This window comes from Bactrocera oleae, chromosome 2 (genome assembly GCF_042242935.1).
Source record: "Bactrocera oleae isolate idBacOlea1 chromosome 2, idBacOlea1, whole genome shotgun sequence".
Lineage (NCBI taxonomy): Eukaryota > Metazoa > Arthropoda > Insecta > Diptera > Tephritidae > Bactrocera > Bactrocera oleae.
Window position 1 is genome coordinate 17,096,421 of NC_091536.1, and position 21,682 is coordinate 17,118,102.

Here is a 21,682-nt window from a genome sequence, read left to right on the forward strand (position 1 = left end):
CAATCCACTAAACTCATTACTCACTTTTTTAATATATTTGCAATCAAAATTCTACACTTGTTCATTAATATTAATTTTTACTATCTTAATAACGCAGCTAAATACCTTCAAACGTAATTACAATCATTAACCACATAGCTGTTCATTATTTTCAGTAAATTTTGTGATAATTTATGAGACAGCAGGTTATGGCATAGTTTCCACTGACCCGCTGCGGCTACCACACTACAGCGCGGCACTGAGTTGGAGTAAATGCTAACGAACATAAAGAGGGTAGAGTGGGCGTACTAATGAAACTAACTATAATAAAAATCTAGTTTCACCACGACATACTAACTCGAAACACACACGCACCCTTTTAGAAATTGTACAATATGGCAATCGCAGCGGCAGTCCGCAGAAAAATCTCATTTCACCTATTTATCTCAAAGCAAACGCTGTGCCGCTTGAGCGTGTGTGAAAGAAGAGAAAGTAAAAATTGTATTATAAACACTGGGGGTAGTGTGAACTGCTGTGAGCGACTATAGAAAATTGTTTTGACTTGCTTCTGTACGTGAATATGCCTGAAAGATGTTAAAAACTAAAGCTGAATCCCATTAAACAAAAGATATTTTAAAATTTTATTTCAACAGATTGACGTTGTATATATACATGTATCATCATAAAAATTTAAACCTAACGTAGCAAGAGAGAAAGAGATAGCGAAAAATAATTAACTTTCGCCGCACCGAAGCTGTAATACCCTACCAGATTCAAGTTTTCTTACAAGAACTTGATTTTGATCGGTCGGCTTCTTCGTATATTACATTGTTGCCCTGAAGAATAAGCTATACCTAATTTCGCGAAAATATCTTGTCAAATAAAAAAGTATTTCTTACAATAACTTGATTTCGATCATTCAACTTAAAACTCGTAGGAAATGAGGCTCTAAACCACTAAAAGGTATTAATAAGTATATTATACTTTCCTTAGAGTAGACATAAATCTCCCTTACAATATTGGTTTATTTATTTTTTTATTTTTCAAAGCTCGTCTAAAAGCTAAAACTAAAGTCTGACGTATAAAAACTAGACTATGTGGTGAATACATTTGTATTCAATTGTCACTGTTAAATACTTATATACTCATTACAATTACGCAACTACATAAAGAATGTCATTCGTTCTTGCAGTGAGTCTGTGTACAACACACACACTTATAAGAACATATAAAACGTGCAACACTTAATTTGCAAGGAAGCATATTTCACGCATCAGTAAAGGCACAATTGAAAGTGCAGCGAACGCCACGCTAGATATTTATCCGCGCGCAGATGTGTATGTGTGTAAAAGCACTGCTTGTATAGGCAGTCAGTCAAGCAAGCGTCTGACATGGACTACAACAACAATGGCAGGAACAAAAGCAAACAAAAGCGAATGCTAACAAACGTTAGATACACACACTCGACTCGCGCTCACATACATACATAAAAACAAAAAAAAACATATATATACACACACATATGCATGGTAGTACTAAAGCATTTGATGTGGAGGCATTGCGTGCTATGAGTGATACATACTGCGTGCACAAAGAAAACAAAAACGGACAAGGCTGCGCGCAACTATTCATGGATTGAGGAAGCAAATAGAGATGAAAATGTGTGCGCGTGCATTGAAAAAGCGAAATGTGAAAAATTTTGTTCAAAGCGCATAAAAAGTTTAAACTGCACTAGTGGAGGCCGCAAAATTGGCTGTAGGGGTGAGATAAGATTTGGGTTTTGCGCTTAGTGTGCGGCAGCGGGTTGATAGAAGTTACACAAATGCGAAATATGGTTTTGTCAAGATGCCGATGCTGCGAATTATAATAACGTGAGAATTCGAAGCGTTCGACTTGAATGCGGCAGCGAATGCTTGTGCGCGTGTTATATGTGCCACAAGGAAATGAATGAGCACAACAATTTTTTTCGAGAGCTTGACAGTTATGAGGAAAAACAGAATTTCTCCGAATAAATCATTTAAGTGTTGATATAAAATATGCAAATATTTTATCAGCAAATATTTTATAATTAAATATTTAATATCAAAAGGTTTCTTAAACATAAAAAAAAAATTTTTAATTAAAATATTTTAATATTATAAAAAGACCGGTCAAATTATTACTAAAAAAATTAAATTTTGAAATTTAATTATTTGCATAAATTTGCCATTAAGTCGAAAATTATAAATTATTTTTATTCACTTTAAGTTAAATAATTAAAAAATTAAAACCAGGTGGCAACCATAAAAAGCGCATTTTGGTTTTTAAAATGTTTTATTTTATTTCCATTAAACACAAACACTACAAAACTGCGAGACAGCAAAAAAATAAACTTAACTAGTAACCAAACAACTAGTTACGTACTAGTATAGAAAGCTAGTTCACACAAACCGAAACCAGCAGATGCCATTATTGCGCAAATACACTGGAAAATTTATTTTTAACATTTGCTTAACGCTGAAAAATTTAAAATTTAATACGAAACAAGCTCGTTTCCAAATAAGGATACAAGCGTTAACTCACACTCACATATACGCGCAAATACTTGCATGTGTTGATGTGTAAAAATGTCGTGTTTACACTTTAGAGTATACACTTGCTAGTTTGTTGATGTTTTCTTTAGCCAGCAATGTTTAGCGCAGCAACTCGCTTGCCACCACGCTTTAAGCGCCGTAAAGTATGCTATAGTTACTAGCTTGGCGTATTTGCTGTATAAACAAAACTGTTTTAAAGTACATAAATGTTGAAGAGACGGCAAAATCGAGTGTTGACGCAAGTCTATATGCGTATAAGTGTATGTATGTACGTTTATGTGATTATTGTGTTAGAGCCACTGCTGCGGTCGCGTGTTGCAACGACTACACCTACAATTTTCACACAACGCCGCATAAGTACCGTCTTTCAGTGCTAGATGCTGTATAAACTGGAAATATTGATTGACTTGTGTGTGATGCTTTGCGACCGAATGCTGCGCACTGCTTTCTATACAATTGCAGAAGCTGAATGAGTCGTGTGTTAGGTTGTTGAACAGCTGTTATATTGTATATACATATGTATGTGGATTTCACTTTCGCTTTAGAATTATGATGTGGGTTAATGAGGTTATTTCAAGTGGAAAATTATGCAAGCGCTCAAGAATCTCTTACTGTACTCAAACAAATACATGCATAAGCTAGGCAAGCGTGTCGCATTGAGTTGCAGCAAAACTATAAGTGTTGAAGAAGAAGTAGAAATTACAAAAAAAATTCTCTTATTGAATGTGTTCTCAAAGGTTTTGCATAAGTAGATTTCTTAATCGCTTTAAGCCTAATGTGTTACCTAAAACTGGCTGCAACTACTACAAAAGCGCGCCCGTTTTGAACACCAAGCTATTTAGTTATTGTGCATGTACGAGTATCATGCACAAAAGCGAAAATTTTCCATAAAAATATACAGTTAAAACGTTGAAATCAACTGTTTTTTATTTTTCTTGCAATTGCGCAATGCTTGCGTTTATAAATCAATGCATACACGGCAGCCTATTAAAAATGCATAAAGAGCTTAAATTAAAATGTTGCAAGATTGATGTGAAAATGTAAAGGGTTGCTACACGTGCAACACAAACACACGCAGGCATAAAATAACACAGCAGTTGAAAATCAGAAGAGAGTGCAGCGCACTGACAGTTGTGACAGCACAGTTAAGCTGAGCTGTAGTAGGTAATACTTAAAATATATACAAATGTGTGAGTGTATGCATATATGTGCGCCAAGTGACAAGGGTAACGAGCGTAAGTGAGGCAATAGCAAAAGCCTAGTAAAATATTTACGTACAATCAACCTCTGTCATACTTTTTTAATTGACTAGCTTATTCATGCACATGTTGAAAGTACAGTATGTGGCACGTTCATAAAAGCGTCGCTACAGTTAAATATAAATAAGTGTATACAAAAGCATATTAGCATGTATGTATGCACATATAAGTATGTGTGTATATATGGTGTTGGCATATTTTGCTGGCGCTGATTGACTGCCCAAACGGCCAATATCGCATGAACGGGTTGAAAGGCTGCATAAAACACAAACAAAAAGTTGCAAAGAATAACCAGATGGCAGAGCAAACAAAGAGGGGATTGAAAGTGACAGCCACAGGATATGCACTACATGTAAGTGATCACACAAGCTATCACACTTGTATACATGAAACTCGAATATGCTCGATGCATATATTGGCAGATTTGTGAAAGCAGGGCAGCGTGAGTGCGACTCGAAAGCAAAGACCAAAAACAAAAAAAAAAAAAATTAAGAATACAAAAAAATTCAAATTAAGTCGCACAATACATGTTTGTTTGTATGTGTGATGTACACGCCTTGGGTTAAAGTAATCAAAAATAAAAATAAAACCAAAAGTGGAGTGAAATGCCGAGCATATGCGTAGGAAGTGCGCAAAGGATAATACGTAGCAGCAAACAGTGCATAGAGTGTTTGCGCACAGACACTTGTGGTTTAGGGAAGCATTAAAGAGGCTACACTCGTCTCATGTCTACTCAACAATCACTTCACTTACAGCATTTGCTTTGTTTTACGTTACCTTTTCTTCCTCTTCTACCACTCTTCGCATTTGTTTGATTACATAATTGTGAGAGTGCTTCTTGCTGGCAGAGCGAAGAAAGTTGAAATGAAAGTAAAAGTTCTCAGAAACATACCGCAATGTAAGCAAATGAAGTATTAAACAAGTTGAGGCGTAAGAGAAATGTGATACAGAAAAAAAGTTCGAAAAACTAGTTATAAGTAAGGGTGCAAAAAAATTTAAATCACATTAGGATTATTCTGGCAAGAAGAGGAAGTGCATACTTGCAGTGGAAGCTTCACTTTGAAATATATGGTATGCTAAAAATTTTTATCAAAACAAATTTCTTTTAATTTTTTTTTCCTTACTTACTTGAATGCTTTAATTTTTTTGTTTTATCTGTTAACATTGTTAATACAATATCATTGTCTATTATAATTTTTTTGTTTTCTAATTTTTCTTATTTTTTTAAACTAAGATGTTTTTTTGGTTTTATGTATAAAATTGGATTTTTTTTTTTTTAGTTTTGTTATTAAATACATTTTTTTCTAATTTTTGTTGTTATACTTTTGTACAATTTTTATTGTCTAATTTATAAATAATATTATTTATTAAGTTTTTTTCATTGATTTGCTTTTGTAATTTTTTGTTTAAATTTTTATACCCTGAACAGGGTATATTAAGTGTGCCACGAAATTTGTAACACCCAGAAGGAAACGTCGGAGCCCGAATAAAATATATACATAAATGATCAACATGAGGAGCTGTGTTGATTAAGTCATGTCCGTCTGTCCGCCCGTCTGTATATACGCGACCTAGTCCCTCAGTTTTTGAGATATCAATCTTAAATTTAGTATATATATAATTTTCTCACCAAACAGCTGGCCATTTGTCGGAATGGCCAATATCGGACCACTATAGCATATAGCTGCCATACAAACTGAACAGTCGGAATCAAGTTCTTCTAAGAAACCTTTTATATTTTTGAAGGGTATCATAGCTCTGGTGCAACCAATTAGTTTTATTTATTTTTTTTAGCAATTTTAAACTCTGCCAGTTTTTTCTTTAAGCCGTTATTCAGTTTGGTATTTTTACTGCTTCTTTTTTAATAGCAATTTCCACTGCAGCTTACGCCTTTCATGCAGTTTTAGCAAGAATTACAACAACAAGTACGATTACTAAGTTTCCTGCTTATACATAATTCTGGCAGTATTGTTGAAGACCCACACACACTTATATACCTCTCTGCTGCAGATTGTGCCAGCGTTCCTTTCTTGAGTGGCTATTATTCAGAGCTACCAACGAAATTATTTTCTACTATTTTGTTTCCAGCAAAAAAAACCGCTTTTCTCCTATTTCTTTTACTATTGAATCCATTCGCCCACACTTCCTCGACGCTCTTTACTTTCGCAAGCATGTAATGTAGACCTTTTAATACCATCTAGTAATGTTATATAACTTCTTAGTATATTTCTTGGTTAATATTATATATAATCTATTAGCAATAATTTGCTCTTGCCACTATGTTTTGCTGTGTATGTATACCCGTATTCGCTTTTGTGTAAAATATTTTTGTTGTTATTTGAAAAGCGAATATCTTCAAATTTCTTATGTAAAAACTTCTTAGTGTAAGCAGAAAATCGCGACAATTAATATATATCAGCCTGTGTAATGGATTTCTTTCAAAAAGTCACAAAATTCAAAATTTTAATAGTTCGTCCCAATAATATTAGTGCTGTGACGAATGTAGGTTTTACAAATATGAGATGTAGAAAATTCATTAGATAATAAAAATATTAAAAAAACCGAAAATTGAAGAATAAATCTTAACATAAACTGACAATACATTTTACCGAAAAATAATTGTATTATTGAAAAAAAACTGTGGTATGTTCGATATACGAAAAATATGACACAATGTTTGCAGTGCCTATCAAACTGTTGACTCTTTTGCCGTGCAGTTTCAGTGACACTTAAAAACATTACAAACATACATAAATAAATACTCGTACAAACATATAAACATACAGGTAAAGCGTTATAAAAAGACAGATCAATACAACATAAAACTCCTCAAAATCGACTTTTAACAATATTTAAATTCTCGGAGCGCAGAACTAAGTGTTTGAACAATTTCGTTTTAATCACTACATTTTTAACTGGGAAAGTACCGTTACGTCCATTTTAGTTGTAATTGGTGCAGACCATTATTTATTAGATGCTGCTATTGCAGTAGAACGAAATTTAGGCTATCTTGTTGAAAGACCAAGTAAATTGAAAACTTTAAAACTTTTTTTTTTTGAAAGGGCGTCATTTGAATTGGTTTTATATAGTCGTATTTGTAGTTGGATTTTGAATTGAAAAGGCTCGTCTATAAATTTTACAATTGATTTGTAAAGAATAAGTGAAAACTATTTGCTTCTTCGCTATATTGAAAACTATATCACTATCAGCCCAGTAATCACATCATTATTGTGGTTATTGAAGGCAATTTAAGATCCCGAAAACCTTTCTTGACCTCAGCACGAAAAAAATTTCCAAACACTGTAGTATCCACCCAAATTCGGAGAGCATACTATCTCAAAATATATTTGCTAATATATACACTCATACATTATCTCCGCGCTGCTTCATCTTTATGTTGCTGCAATCACTCGGCATTTGATTGATACATTTTTAATGTGCGTGCAAGTTTGCCCAACCACTTTTATTCATATTTGCAACTTTTTTTGAAAGCCAGTAATTGCGCATAACTTCATTCCAATCCCAGTCACCCCACAAATGTTGAAATGCATGTATGTATGAGGTGCGTATATATACGATATATTATATATACGAGTATAAGCATTGCATATGTGTATAGGTGCGCACTTAACGCGATTGAGCGTGGGGAATACCGTCGGATATCTGCAGATAGCGTGAAAGTGTATAATAAATGAGAGCGATGAATATTTTAGGCTCCTTTGAAATGCATACAGTTGTGAAATTACATTTGATAGTCTTATTTTATAAACGAGTGCGAGTGTGTGGGTGCGTACATGGCATATCGAAATTTTAAAGCTATCGCCAAGGTGTGCGGCAGAGAAAATGAGTGTGGTGATATATTATAATATGTGGTAGTGCTATATTAAATCTCAAAGAGCTATACATTTCGATACTGCATGATAGTGTTTGTAGGTAGATTTGTGAAAAAAAATTTAAGCGAATCAAGGAAAAAAGTTTTTGTAATATATGTATATGATTTCAGCGCAATATAATGTATTTATATAAATTTTTAGAAACGAACATAAACTTTTTTTTTTTAGTTAATTAATTCATTTCTCATACAAAAATCAGGTCCCTGCATGGTATTAAAGCCTTTTCAGGGCAATTTATCATGCAAAACTCTGGTCTTTACACGGTTTTGGCTGTTTTAAACTTCAATTTCCTAAAAATTACAATAACGACATAACAGTGTTAGAATAATAACATGCGACTTTGTGGTGTCCGTACAGCCAGTCAGTTTAAACTCAAGATCTCTCAACAGTTTTTTGTTATACAAATCATTAAAGTTGATTTTAACAGTTCAGTTAGTAAATTCCAACTCATAGCTTCTTGAAACGTTCGTTCATATCGCTTAACATGTTGTTGTACATTAAGCTTGAGCGAAGTAAGTCACTTTAAACTCAAAATCTCTTAAACGCTTCAGTAAGCGAACTTATCACTCGTTGACTAGTGGAAAACTTTAAACTCGTGTTTATGGTGTCAGCGCAGACTTGCATTTTTGTAAGTTCTGTGTTTAATCGTTTCAATGGGAGCACATAAAAATTATTTATAAAGTCAGAAAATTAATGATTCGATTTATATTCGATTTGGATTTATGCTGTTAATTCATTCATGTTAGTTTAAACTCATTATTTTATTAAACACAGAACATTAAACAACAGTATGTGTTGTCAAGTTAGTGAGTAAGCTCAAACTCATATTTACTTAAACACTGCAGTAAGTTCTGAACACTTGTTAAAAAACATAAAATTTTAAACACGAGTTTATGGCGCAACATCAGCGTATTGACAACCGTGGCATATGCAAATACTGGAATAAGTATGAGATGAAAAAAATTGGCAACAACGCTGAACTGACATTTATTACCAGCAAAGTGTCATATCATTTTGCAATTTGCGCAACCTTAACTGTACCTCAAGAACAATGTAAAAGTGAAGTATTTATCATATACAAAACGCTGTCCTCCTGACAATGGCCAACACAAATACTCGCACACTTTTGTTACGCCGATTCCCGGGGCAAGTTTCAATGCGTGAGCGGTCAAGGCGTTCAAGTGAAGGCAACTATGTTAGCGGTGACGGTAGCAAACTTTGTAAATCGTCAAACGACCGAAAGCATGCAACAAAAAACCAAAAAAAATAAAAAAAAAACACGACTGCAAGTGTGGCGGAACATTTAAACGCTGCACACAATTAAACTTTGACTTTGTACGCAGGTTTAGAGCGGAAATATGTACATATGTAAATGAATGTGCTTAGCACAACAATAACGAGCACTCTGCGTCCCGCGCACAGCAGCTGAAGGAGTGAACACCTGGAAGTGGCATGTTGTAGCGCGCCAAGTGGTGTAGAGTTAACAAAATGAAGCAAAAACTAACTGTTAAACGACGGAAGCGGGTGGCTGGTGTATGGGACAGTGTACGTATGTGTGTGTGTGTGTGTTTTTTTTAGTGGGCTGAGGTTGTGGCACTAACTTTGCTTGTTTCTCTATTGTTTGTTTGTCATATCTAAAAGTAACTTTTATTTGAGAGCAAGGAACTAAAAGGCCAACAGCCCTAGGGGCGATTGTTCGTGTATGCGCTTGTTTATGTACGTATGCGTGTGTATTAGTAGGGGTAGCATGCATAAGTTCCACAACTAAACTTTTCCTGCTTACAACAAAATAAAAAAAATCAGCTTTGTTGTTGTTGTGTGTGTATGTGTATTTGTAGGTGACTATCAAACTTTGTTGACCGGTTTGAATGAAATAAATAACGAAAAGTGGCGCTGTCAGTAGTTAGAATGTAAACCTGACACTTGCCACTTTGCCGCAAGAAGAAAATTTGACATTGAAATGTTTAAATGTATATACATTGAAATATATATATATATAGATACTCATACATACATACATACACCGCCATTAACAAACTCACGAAAAAAGTTGTAAAACTTCAAAGTATTCAGCGCTGACGTGACTACCGTATACCAAATTTACTTTCCATCCAGCGAAAATTATTTGCGTTTGCTGTTAAAAAGTTTGCGTCCGTTTGCCACGCAGACTTGAATTACCGTTGCGGCAAAAGTTTACGCACTTGATTACTTATAATCATGACAACTTGAATGATTCATATTACAGACACTACGTGGCGTGTCGTGTACGTTCGCTGCCGTTAGTATAGCGTATGAAATATTAATTAGAAGTGCCGAGAAAAGTCAAAAGCTAAAATTTTTTATGCACAAAAAATTGTTTGGCAGTCAGCTGCAAGTAATATTTATTTATTAATCACTGTAAGCTAATGGCGGAGCGTTAATTCATGCGCGGCAGAGAGTGTAGTGACAAAGAGAATATTTATTTTTATAATTTGTAAGTGAATTTATAATTTAGCAATGAAAAAAATAATAACTTGAAAGTAATATCTCAAATGAAAGAATTGCCCTACTTAATGTCGAAATAATAAAAAAGATGCTGCCAAAATATATATACGTTAAAAATATTAAACTATATCCTGCGTCCAATTACAGCAACTATGAAGTAGCTGCAGTAGACTTATGACGTGTATACCACAAGCCACACGAACCGTTGTAAAATTGAAAACAAACACAGAAAAATTGTCAAAATATTTTAAGCTCTTACACGATAAAGGCGATTTAATATTGAAAATTGACGAAGCATTAACCTAGCAGAAAATGAAGTCTAAAAACAACACGCACACAACCACACTTACATACACTCTCAATAAATTTTCGCAGGCACTCTTGAAACCACTTTTACACCTTCATCACTTTTACTTAAAAATCCACACTAACACACGCGCGCATTACGCAGCTTTGTTATTTTTTATTTTTAGCTTTTTGTTATCGAAAATGATCGCTTCGCAAGGACACTTAAGCATTTCAAATAGAAAGAGTGCCATTAAAGTTTTAAGCACGCTTCACAACTGTTACGTAGCGTCTGTGTTGTTGTCTCATAACACAGTTGTCGCATACAGCTTCGCCCAACATTATTTACCACAACTTGCGTTCGCTGTAATTTGCACTTAAAAACTTTTATAGCATACTTTAAGGCGATTAATAGCACAATGTAACTGATTATGCACTTGATTGTACATGCACTACGTCATAATTTGAATGGAACAACCAACTAAATTGATATGTAGTTGTTGCTCTTGTTTGGAAAATTAAATGCTATACGGAAAATAAAAGTTGTGGATTTATGGGAAATTGCTGGTTTTATAAGAAATTCCTATGCGTAGATTTTTTTTTTAATTTTGTAGAAAAAATTTAGGTAAATTTTGTATGAAGGTTTTCCGATTTCTACATGTTAAAGTAGCTTAGGCTGTTCGATCCCTAAAATCGTAATATGACCTGTAATAACGTCTTCAACCAGGAAAAAGCAGCCGTTTCTGAGTTTGCGGAGCACACTAAATCTCTAGCGCTTTTCTTCGGGCCAGAAGGATTTTAAAACTACGCGTGCAAAGCTATTGTCAAATTAAAGAAGCAAGCGAAGTTCTAACATGTCTTCAGTTTACTGATAATGAGACAGTTGCGCCTTTTCTTGCAACTTCGTCCGTTTGACAATTTCGTCTTGGCTAGGCATCTATATCAATCTTGGCATGAAAGACGTCACTTCTATACCTTATCTAATTTAATACAAAAGGTCTAGAATATATGAAAAGCGTATACATTTTTTGAGGTTAGAAGGTGCAACTTTAATATTGAAAAATACGTAAAAACCTAAAATAGCGTTAAAACGGGTCTACGTAATAGAATGGACAAGGAAATTTATCGATCCAAAGACTATCAAACTGGCCAGTATATTCAAAGCCTTGCGAACAATGCTCGGAGGGCATATTATGTGTATTAAACGGATACCGGCAATGGCTTCGAAGGTGCACGGGAACCTGATCTAACTACTTTCAAAGGACATTATATAACATTGACCTAAAAAATGTGTACGAATTTAGATCTTTCGGATTATACCCAGAAACCGTTTTACGTAGCTCTTGTATGAATGTAATTAGTTGAAAATCAGAAATATTTGGATAAGACTGGCATCTAGAAACTTTGGGAAAATATATATATACGAGTATACGAGCATTATATTTCTTGTAGTTTTGTTTACAGAACATAAGCGATATCCAAACCAAAACATCTTTCCCTAAATTTATTCATAAACAATGCATGAGCTCATCTATTCAGTATCATGCTTGATCATCGGGGACTTAAAGTTCACAGAGAATGGATATTATATTCTAAGATATGAAAGGCAAGGATAACAGCCTCAATTGTTCGGTTACATATATCTAGAACACTTACCTCTTCTTCATTGCTGGCCGTATTCACTGAGTCCATGCTTTGCGATAATCCCAATGGTGCTAGAGCCATTTGATTTTCCATTGTCGAGCTGTTGGTAATGATTGTGTTGCTGTTGTTGTTGTTGTTGCTGTTGCTACTACTACTAATTGGACTGCTGCTCAACACACTGGTATTGTTATTGTTGTCGTGCGTATTAAGTGCTGCTGTCGCTGCCGCCGGTGACGGTGTAGTCGATGCAGAGGATGTGTTCGAATGTGACGAAGTTTCGTTGACCGAATTGGCTGCTAGGGCAGCAACAGCTGTGGCTGTTTGAGCGCCGACACTGGCGTTTGTAACTGATGTTGCTGTTGTAGTTGTTGTATTTGCTGTTGGCGCTGTTGCGGTTAGCGATGTGCCGCTGTTGGATGTGCTGCTAACTGTACTGGCACTACTGATGATCAAATGCTGTTGTTGCTGTTGCTGTTGTGCCTGCAATTGCTGACGCAATGACTGCTGTTGTTGTTGCTGTTGCTGTTGCTGTTGCTGCTGATAAACGTGCTGCTGACTCAGCGAATGCTGTGTGTGATGATGATGATGCTGTTGTTGTTGCTGTTGCGCCTGTTGCTGTAAAACAACGTGCTGCTGATGTGCGGCGGCAGCAGCCACGGCAGCCGCTGCGGCCGGTGACAATGAATGCGATGCAGCTGCAACCGAATGCAAATGCTGATTTAACAATGCAGCAGCCGAGGAATTATAATGTTGGGCGGCGACAGCGATGCGTTGTTGCTGTGCTGCGGCGGCGGCAGCTGCAGCTGCGGCAGCGACCTGTGTGTGGTGGTGGTGTTGGTGGTGTTGATGTGTATTGACGGCGGCAGTGGCGGCGTATTGGGCAGCAGCGGCGGCAGCGGCGGGATTAAAGGTCAATTGATGGCCGGCCTTGAGAGCGACTGCGGCGGCTGGTGTGGCGGCGTACTGGACTTGTGGTGTCAGTTGGGCGGCGGGTATGACCGAAACGGCGGTGGCGCACTGTCGCTTGGGCGATAACACCTGTGGGGCACTCGCTGGCGTTTGCGGCAGCGTTGGCCTGCGTTTAATCGCAATCGACGAAATGGTGATGGCTTTTTTCAAAACGTTTGACTGGGGTGTAGTGATCTTGTGCCGTTTGTCTATGTGCTACTAGATGCGCTCACGTTCACTCTACTTGCTGTGCTGGCTTGCGAACGAATCTCAAGCGTTACGCCTTATGATATACGAATTTGTTAAATGGAAAAGTATAGTAGTACCCTTCAATTTGTACATGGGAAATTCAGCACAACTGTAAATATAAAAAATAAACAGCAAATGAAAGAAACTACAGTGGTCTTCTTGGTATATACATGTTGATTTAAGTAAATCACTTTAAGTTCTTGAAAAACTCCAACTGGTTCTAATTCTAAAAATCAAAATGACATTATTGTCAACTAATGTACGCATAAATTTCTTGCAAACTCATCTCGCTGCCCATTAATATCAACTGCCACTCTCTATCGCCCCGCTTAAATTGGTTGCGGTCGCTACTACAAACTAACGTTATATGCAGTTTCACCATTGTATGTGGCAGGTATGCTTGCGGCCACACTAATCGCCTCAGATTATTATCCTTACCGCAATGGAAAATCATTTCGCGTGCCAGCATTCAATTTATCAACGCTCATGAATTTCTCATTGTCGGTTCGAAAGTATTTACCTGCGGGATTATAGGTTTGCGATTTTCTCTCCATGTTATATACAACCTTGTACCGTGGCTTGTAAGAGCAATAAGCTCGATTAAGTATTTAATTCAAATTAGTTACTTAAATTTTTTAAGAATATATAGAGATGTAACTTTTTCAAAAACAAAAATTTTAACGACGACAGAAAGCAATAACAACAAGAAAAAACGTTAACTTCGGCTGCACCGTAGCTGAAATACCTTCCCATATAAAGAAGTTTCCTTGGAATTACTAAACTTTGGTGGTTCAGTTTGTATGACAGCTATATGCTATATTAGTTCGATCTGAAAAATTTCTTCAGATATCACGGCGTTGCTTCGAGAAATAGTAAATGCCAAATTTGGTGAAAATATCTTCTCAAATCAAAAATTTTTTCATACAAGAACTGAAGTTTTATTGTTCAGTTTGTATGACAGCTATATGCTATAGTTGTCCATTATCGGCAGCTCCGGCAAAGAAAAGGATGTATTCGAAATTTCGATATCTCAAAAACTGAGGGACTAGTTCGCGTATATGCAGACAGATAGACACACAGACGGACATGGCTAAAATGACTGTGCTCGTCATTTAGGCGTGTTCAAAAATTAACATGAATTTAAATTTTTTGAAATAAATATTTATTCGTTTATCTACATTAATGTTGTTGCCTTCAAATTAGTCATTAGGTTTTGGAAATAAGAGAGAGTCACGCGGAGCCATGTCTGGCGAATATGGAGGCAGAGGCACTGTTACAGTATTATTTTTGGCCAAGAATTCACGTACACATTCTTCAAACCATTTCTTTTAACAGACAAAAATTGCCAAGCGCACGTCTAACCTTAGCGGCTGCTACAGGCAAAGTAAGCAATGTATACAGCAGAAAGTTTCTCGTATTTCATGTATGTATGTATATCAATAAAATAAAAACAACTTCAAAATTGAACTCTCAAAACCTGCGAAATTTTAATTTTAGATTTTCCGTTATTTACTGAACACACCTTGTATGTACCATGTAGAATCTCCGACATATCCTTCTGGGTGTTAAACGCACTTCGCTTATTTAATGTACCCTGTTTAGGGTTAAAAAATATAACCAAATTTATAAATATTGCAAGTAGATCAAGGGGAAGAGAGCTCACCTATTGTTCGGCCAAAAAACTATTAATTTAAATACTAATAAATGACATACGCTGCAATTAAATTTTCCTCTTTCATTGTAAATTTTTGTAGCATGAGATAATAACGTATGAGTATAACTCACATGCGATATTTTTTATAATTTTTTTTAAATCATTAAATGTCACTTAATCGTTTAGTTATGAAAGTATTTCATGAAATTTCATGAATAACATAATTCTAGCGAGCCTCGGGAAAAGTTTTATTGTTAATTATTTGGTTTTTACAATACCAATAACATAAATGTAATCAAGTAAAGTAATTAGGAAGCTGCAGCAGTCAGAAATGTTAAATTCAAAGATATAAAGTTCGCAATTTGCGAAATATACTAATAACTAAGTTTAAGTACGATATATTATATTTCTTTGATTAAATATTTGTTAGATCAAAAAGTAATCGATCGCACTGATACAGTAGTCGAACCCATGGAATATAATTTTGCTGACAAACTGTGTTCTTTAATATTTAAAACCAATAAAAGAAATTAATGATGTCCTTGCAACGCTGCATTACGTACTCATTAGATGTGTATATGTTGTGCAACTGAAGTGCTTTTACGCAAATAGTTACATACAAGCACACAGGAATATTTTGCAATAAATAATAATAAATAATATCTGGAATTGAATTTTCCAGCAAACTCAACTCTGTTGTCATTCAATGCCAGCACACACATCAACTGAACGATCAGCCGCTTCAGATGAGTAGCGTGATTTTTGCATATTTTCCTACGCAAAGAACTGCTGTGTTTGTAAAATTTATTATTTCTGTTATTTTTATATTATTTGCTTTTTTTTTTGCCTCCCCAATCACCCACCCACTTATAAGTTGAACGCTGAGTGCGTTTGCTGACATTATAATCGCTCTGACTGTCATATCTGTGTCGCAATATACGAGTACATCAGCAAGTCTGTCAACTAATGTGGATATGTAAAGTGTATGTATGTATGTATGCAAATAGCAGCTGAGGCTTCCGCTCAGTATGTGCATATATTTGGTTTATCCACGCTTTAATGATATTCGAACTTATTGTCATGCGCTCATTGCATATGAACTCATTGTTTTCATTACGAAGCTATCAACATTGGCGAAAGGTACGAAAGTGTACATGTGTATGTGTGTGTACATTTGGTGGCCACCCACACAAAAGCTATAAGTACAATCACAGTATTGAGCGTCCCATAGTTTGTGAACTAATGACTTATGCAGTGTTTCGCTCCACTTTTTTGTTTTTATTTTCATTAAGTTTTCTTTTATGTTTTCTCTCTTTTGGAGGCGCATATTTTGTGTCTGCTCGTCTTTTTTAATAACGTATTTGTATGTGATAGTATTAAATATTTATGAAATCTGTATATTGTATACGAAATTATTATATTTGTTGCTTGTTTTCATATGCAAAATATGCGCGAAAGGTTTCGAGCGGTATCGAGTGTAAGTAAATTGAATTTGAAGTAGCGCGGCATGCAATTTGAGGCAGTCTACAACTTAGAAATTTACCATAGAAAACGCATTATAATTATTACAAATATAGTTGAACGATAAAGAAAGACTTTCTGACACTAAAGCCAATGTTGTAAACAGTCTCTTCAACATTAATGAATTGAAAGCAGTGTACGACAGAGCGATTCAAATACAAGTAGATATCGACAGAGCTGTCAACAGTGTAAGCATTATTGTGGTACAAGAAGGAAGCATTTATAACACTAAAAAAGAACCGCTAATTTAGCTCCTCTTATGGAGCTTAATAGTAAACTGATTTCCAGAGAGCAAAGGTATAAGTGGAATAACTGTTTATTCAAGAAAGTTCCGTCATGTTTTTTCATTGGTAATTTCACTCGCAATCCATGCTGGGATTTTGTGTTTATTTAGTTTTTTTTTACAGAAAGCGCTTTGTGAGAGAGCAAGCAAAACATAGATAACGGTTTTTTTGACAGTTGTAATACTTTTAACCACTGAGAAAAATAATATGGCAATTATGCAGCTAGAGAATACATTTCATAATTTTACTATAGACGACCAGATTGGTAGAGATTTGAAACTGTAGAAATAATTCTCAGCTCGAATTTCGGGAACTTGACGATATTGCGTGACATTGTTTTTCCGTCACTTCTTCAAACTTTTATGCGCCAAGGTGAGTAAAGACTTTTCTTCAAGTATAATGTAATTTACGTCATTATAATGAGTTTGGATTGTAGCTCTCTTATCTAATGAATTCTAATCTCAGAGTAGTTTTCACTTTCTATGAATGAATGAATCTTGCCAGGTCTCAGCAACCATTTATAATTTGTGGCTTAATTTTGTTCGACAAATGAAGGGTCTTATAAGTTTTAAGTGGCCTTCTCATGATAGCAATGCTCTTGAGATCGCCACTTTGTCTTATAAATACTTTCTAGATGATTTGATTTTATTCCAATCTTTGTTTAGCCTTTTGAGAATCCTATTTTCGTGTGATTGCGTTCAAAGCTTTTCGTATTTAATTAAAATTCTTACAATTCTCATACAAAATAATATACAACAGTTAGTAAAAACTTAATTTCTAATTCTTTCTTTATCAATTCATTTATTTGCTCTACTATGAGCATTGTTGTGGTGGAAACTGTAATTAATTTTTTCTCAACTTCAGATATTGAAAACTTTTTTGCTTAGCAATTTTCAACTCAATATTGAGTAATTGTTTACAACTTCCTGTTGTGTGCTGTTTTATTGAATTTAGGTTTTTACAGCAAGCTCTTTGTGCGGTAACGTAAATATGTACATATACAAGTACATTAGAGCGTTTCAGTATTTTGAATTTAAAACCGGTTTCAAGCTAGCGATTTTGTTTATTTTCACTTTCATTATTAGGTATTTACTAAAGGTTTATTCTGTAAAATTACAAGCTCTTAGCTTTTCAGTTAAAGGCAGGCAGCCGGAAAGCAAATGACGAAGAAATTTTTATAAACCCGAAAAAAAATTTCACTAAACAAATCGCTAGCTCGAAACCGGTTTTAGACACATATTCTTTTAAGCAAAGGTGTTCAAAATGATCCGTTAAACATATCATACGCGATTTTTCCGTTTTTTTGGCTACCTATAAAACAACCCGCTCTTATATACATACAAGTATAAAAAGCATTAATCGTATTGAGTTTAAGAATCTACACAAAAGAATGTCTTGCGTAATTTCCAATAACATTTGTTGTTTGGTTTTAAAGAAAATTCACAATTTTCAAAATGTATTATTTTCTAAAATTATTCGTAAATTTGCTTTAATGAAATTGATTTTTGCCTTTAAATGAACACTACACTTGTCAAACACACAAACCTTTTGATAAACTCTGAATGCAAAATGTCAACTGGACCCCCAATGTCAACGATAAAAGTAAACTGACAATTTGTGTGTGAACGCTATATATGTATGTAAGTAAATGAAGAGGCAAAACAAAAAGTTTATATGCGCTAAGTGACAGAAAAAAGTCGAGCGAAAACACAACAGCATTTTATATTGACTTAAAGTAACTTAGAGTACTTTGCTTCATGTAAAATTTGCATACAAGCAAAGGAACCACCAAACGTACTTAATAAGCTACAAAATATGATTACACAAAAAATTCAACTTCAACGAGAAAACAAAAATGTGACGACAACAACAAACACCCACGGATTCGCGTGATGCGGCACGTCGCAGTAAATCTCAGTCAATTTGGATAAAACCACTTGGCGAAAAATGCAAAATTAAATACAAGTGCACACAAATACAAACACACATATACATATATATGTAAATATATATATGGTATACCTTATACATGAAAAATTTAAACTACAGCTATTTGTGTAGAACAAATAAGCAAACAAAAAAGAAGGCACTTCGCACGTGGGTCCAGTAGCTTCACTTGCTTGCTCCACGGCTGAATGAACAATGCGGCATCTCAAGTATGTGGCAGCTTTTGAAAAACTCCTTACTCAAAAAACGAAGCAAAAAAAGTCGTAAAGAGCAAGTCGGATTGTGGCAGAAAGCACGCGTGTTTCGCTTGGCCTGTGTCTGCTGAAGTGATCATTGATTATGATGACAACAAGTGGCAACACGCAAATTGTGCTAACCCATAGCCATAAAGCCGCGCATAAAGAAATAAAAAAGTAAAAAAAAACAAAACGGAAAAACAACAACAAAGAAAAATAAAAAACGCAAAAAAAATAACGAAAGTTTAATTGAATATTGAGCAAGTAGGTGGCTAACGAGAAGTAAGAGCTTCCACCGGATATATGAAGATGGTATGGCTTAAGTTAAGACAAAACGTTGTACCAAAGCTATATACCATTCACAAATGCAATAGATTTAATACAAGAACTTGATTTTGAATAGTAAGTTTGTATGGCAGCTATACTTATGCTATAGTAACTTGAACTGAATCATTTGATCAGAGATTGTGCCGCTGCTTTGGATTGGTATCACCGGTTCCGACAAATGAGTAGTTCCTTCAGAAGAAAAGGATAAGATTCGATATCTCAAAAACTGAAGGACTAGTTCGCGTATATACAGATAAACGGACATGCCTAAATCAACTCAGTTCGTCACGCAAATCATTCATGTATATATTTTATAGGGTCTCCGACGTTTTCTTCTGGTTGTTCTTTTGGGCATAAAGACCTTGCTCTGATAATAATATTATATAATAATGCTCTGAAAAAGTTGTGTCTTTTCTACTTAGCTATTTGTTTTCAATATATAATGGTTAAAGAGAAATAATATTTAAAAAGACAATTTTTAATGATTGTTTTCCAAAAGTATATAAATATTTCTTCATAGATTATTACGGAACATAACTGAAGAAAGACCACTGACCTATTTCTGTTGTTTTTGTTATAATTATTGTATGTATTATAATTAATAAAGTTGAATTTGACTCAGTTGTCTTCTCAAGCTTGTGAATAAAATTATGCAAACAAAGAAGGGTTGAAAATTTTTTAAACAGTTGCAATAGCAATGGAAAATTCATGATAACGGAAAAGTTCGTATATTAGTAAGTTCACTCTAATAGGCCACTTTTTACTTTTTGCGTTATATCTTTAACATTTAAATACGGCACGGCCTAAAGCTAAGAAATATGAAATTCTTCTCGCTATTCTTCATCAGTGCAGGTTTAAAAATCAGTTTACTGTCTTCAAAGCAACGCAGCGAAATTTAACTATCACATACATATCGATGTATACGTGTATTTACTACTCATATTGATTCGTGTTCCTTCCAATAACATTAGTTACTCACATATACCACTACACTATCGTACAAACAGTAAACCTACAAGCATATCTCAACAATCAAGAATATTACACCCTTCCCTAATGGGACAACAAAATGCATTTAAAATGAGCTGGCAACCGCTCAAAGTGATATAAAATTACAAAATCCATTAACGAGCTGAATCGGGCTGTGCGAGGTTGAGTATGAGTTGAAATATTAAGAAAACAGTTTGCAGCTTGATATGGTGTCCCTCTGGTACACATAATGCAACTATAAATCTATTAAATGTATTTTGTACCCATAGTTATGTACTAAGAAACCGTTATTTGCATAATTTCTTTATTGGTATTATATTTTCTTGCTCGTGTGCATTTAATTTAATATTAATGAGTTTCGTAGTCGATTAGAAAATCATGATGAATCAGCAATATTTGGAAGCGTTAGTGCATATTTATTACTATGTATGTGTCTGTATATTGTAGTATCAATGCGCTGCCAAATTTTCGGTTATTAAAACTAATTAAATATTAATTGGGAAGTATTGTGCTTGTATGTACAATTATAACTTCCTTCCTTTTAACCAACTAGAAGCCACAAGTTGTAATCCGCAACATTTATAAATATTTTAACATTAAAATGCGGAAGCATGCAGTTGTCAAATACAAAATTTAAAAAGAAAACTTAACAAAAAATTTTAAAAATTAACGTTTCAGCGCCTGAATGTATGCTTAACTAATTTTTCAAATTTATTAGAAACGATTGCAAGCTTAAAGAGACCTGAGTTCGTGCTACTGCCTAGAAGATCTCTCAATAATATGCATTCAAATTTTATAAAACAGAAGGAAATATATAAATATATTTATATGCATGTATATAAAAAAAATTTAAATCTACAAATGTAAATCCTTCGATCTTAACGAATTAAATGAAATAAGCTAAAAATCGCATCGAAAGTAATAGTTAACACCTCAATTGCTACAATTAAAATGGTTTTATTGCCTACTTAAAAGCGAAAATGAGTTTTTATTAAACTTGCTAGGTTTCTGCTGCTGGCTAAAGCTACATATGTGTGCTCAAATCTTTTTAAATATTAAGTTTTCCAGTATATTGGTGTAGCTAATTACTGTCAATATTTAAATTGTTATAAAAAAAAATATTTGTTACAAATTCCAATATGAACTTTTATACAAACCATATGAAGGCAAGTATTAGTTCTCTTCGATTCGCCTCTTTCTGTGCGGTATCTACGAGCGTTGATCGCTTATCAAAAATTTAAAGTGCAGGGTAGCAATGCTACCAAGTTTTGTTTTACAGATTTTATGGAAGTATTTCTACTTTCAATTGCTCAATAGTCAAATATCTGACATAAGTGACAATACCAAACATAATATTAACTAACATAAATATGAAAAAACGTATTAATTTGCAGATATTAACTATTTAT

At 34.5% G+C, this 21,682-nt stretch overlaps 1 protein-coding gene across 1 annotated transcript in view; it reads right to left on the bottom strand.

Moving 5' to 3' along the window:
• cpo (couch potato) overlaps nt 1-21,682 on the bottom strand; it is a 161,423-nt gene that overhangs the window by 121,879 nt on the left and 17,862 nt on the right. The window contains 1 exon segment of the mRNA XM_070113101.1: nt 12,130-13,281. Coding sequence (XP_069969202.1) covers nt 12,130-13,281 — 1,152 coding nt within the window.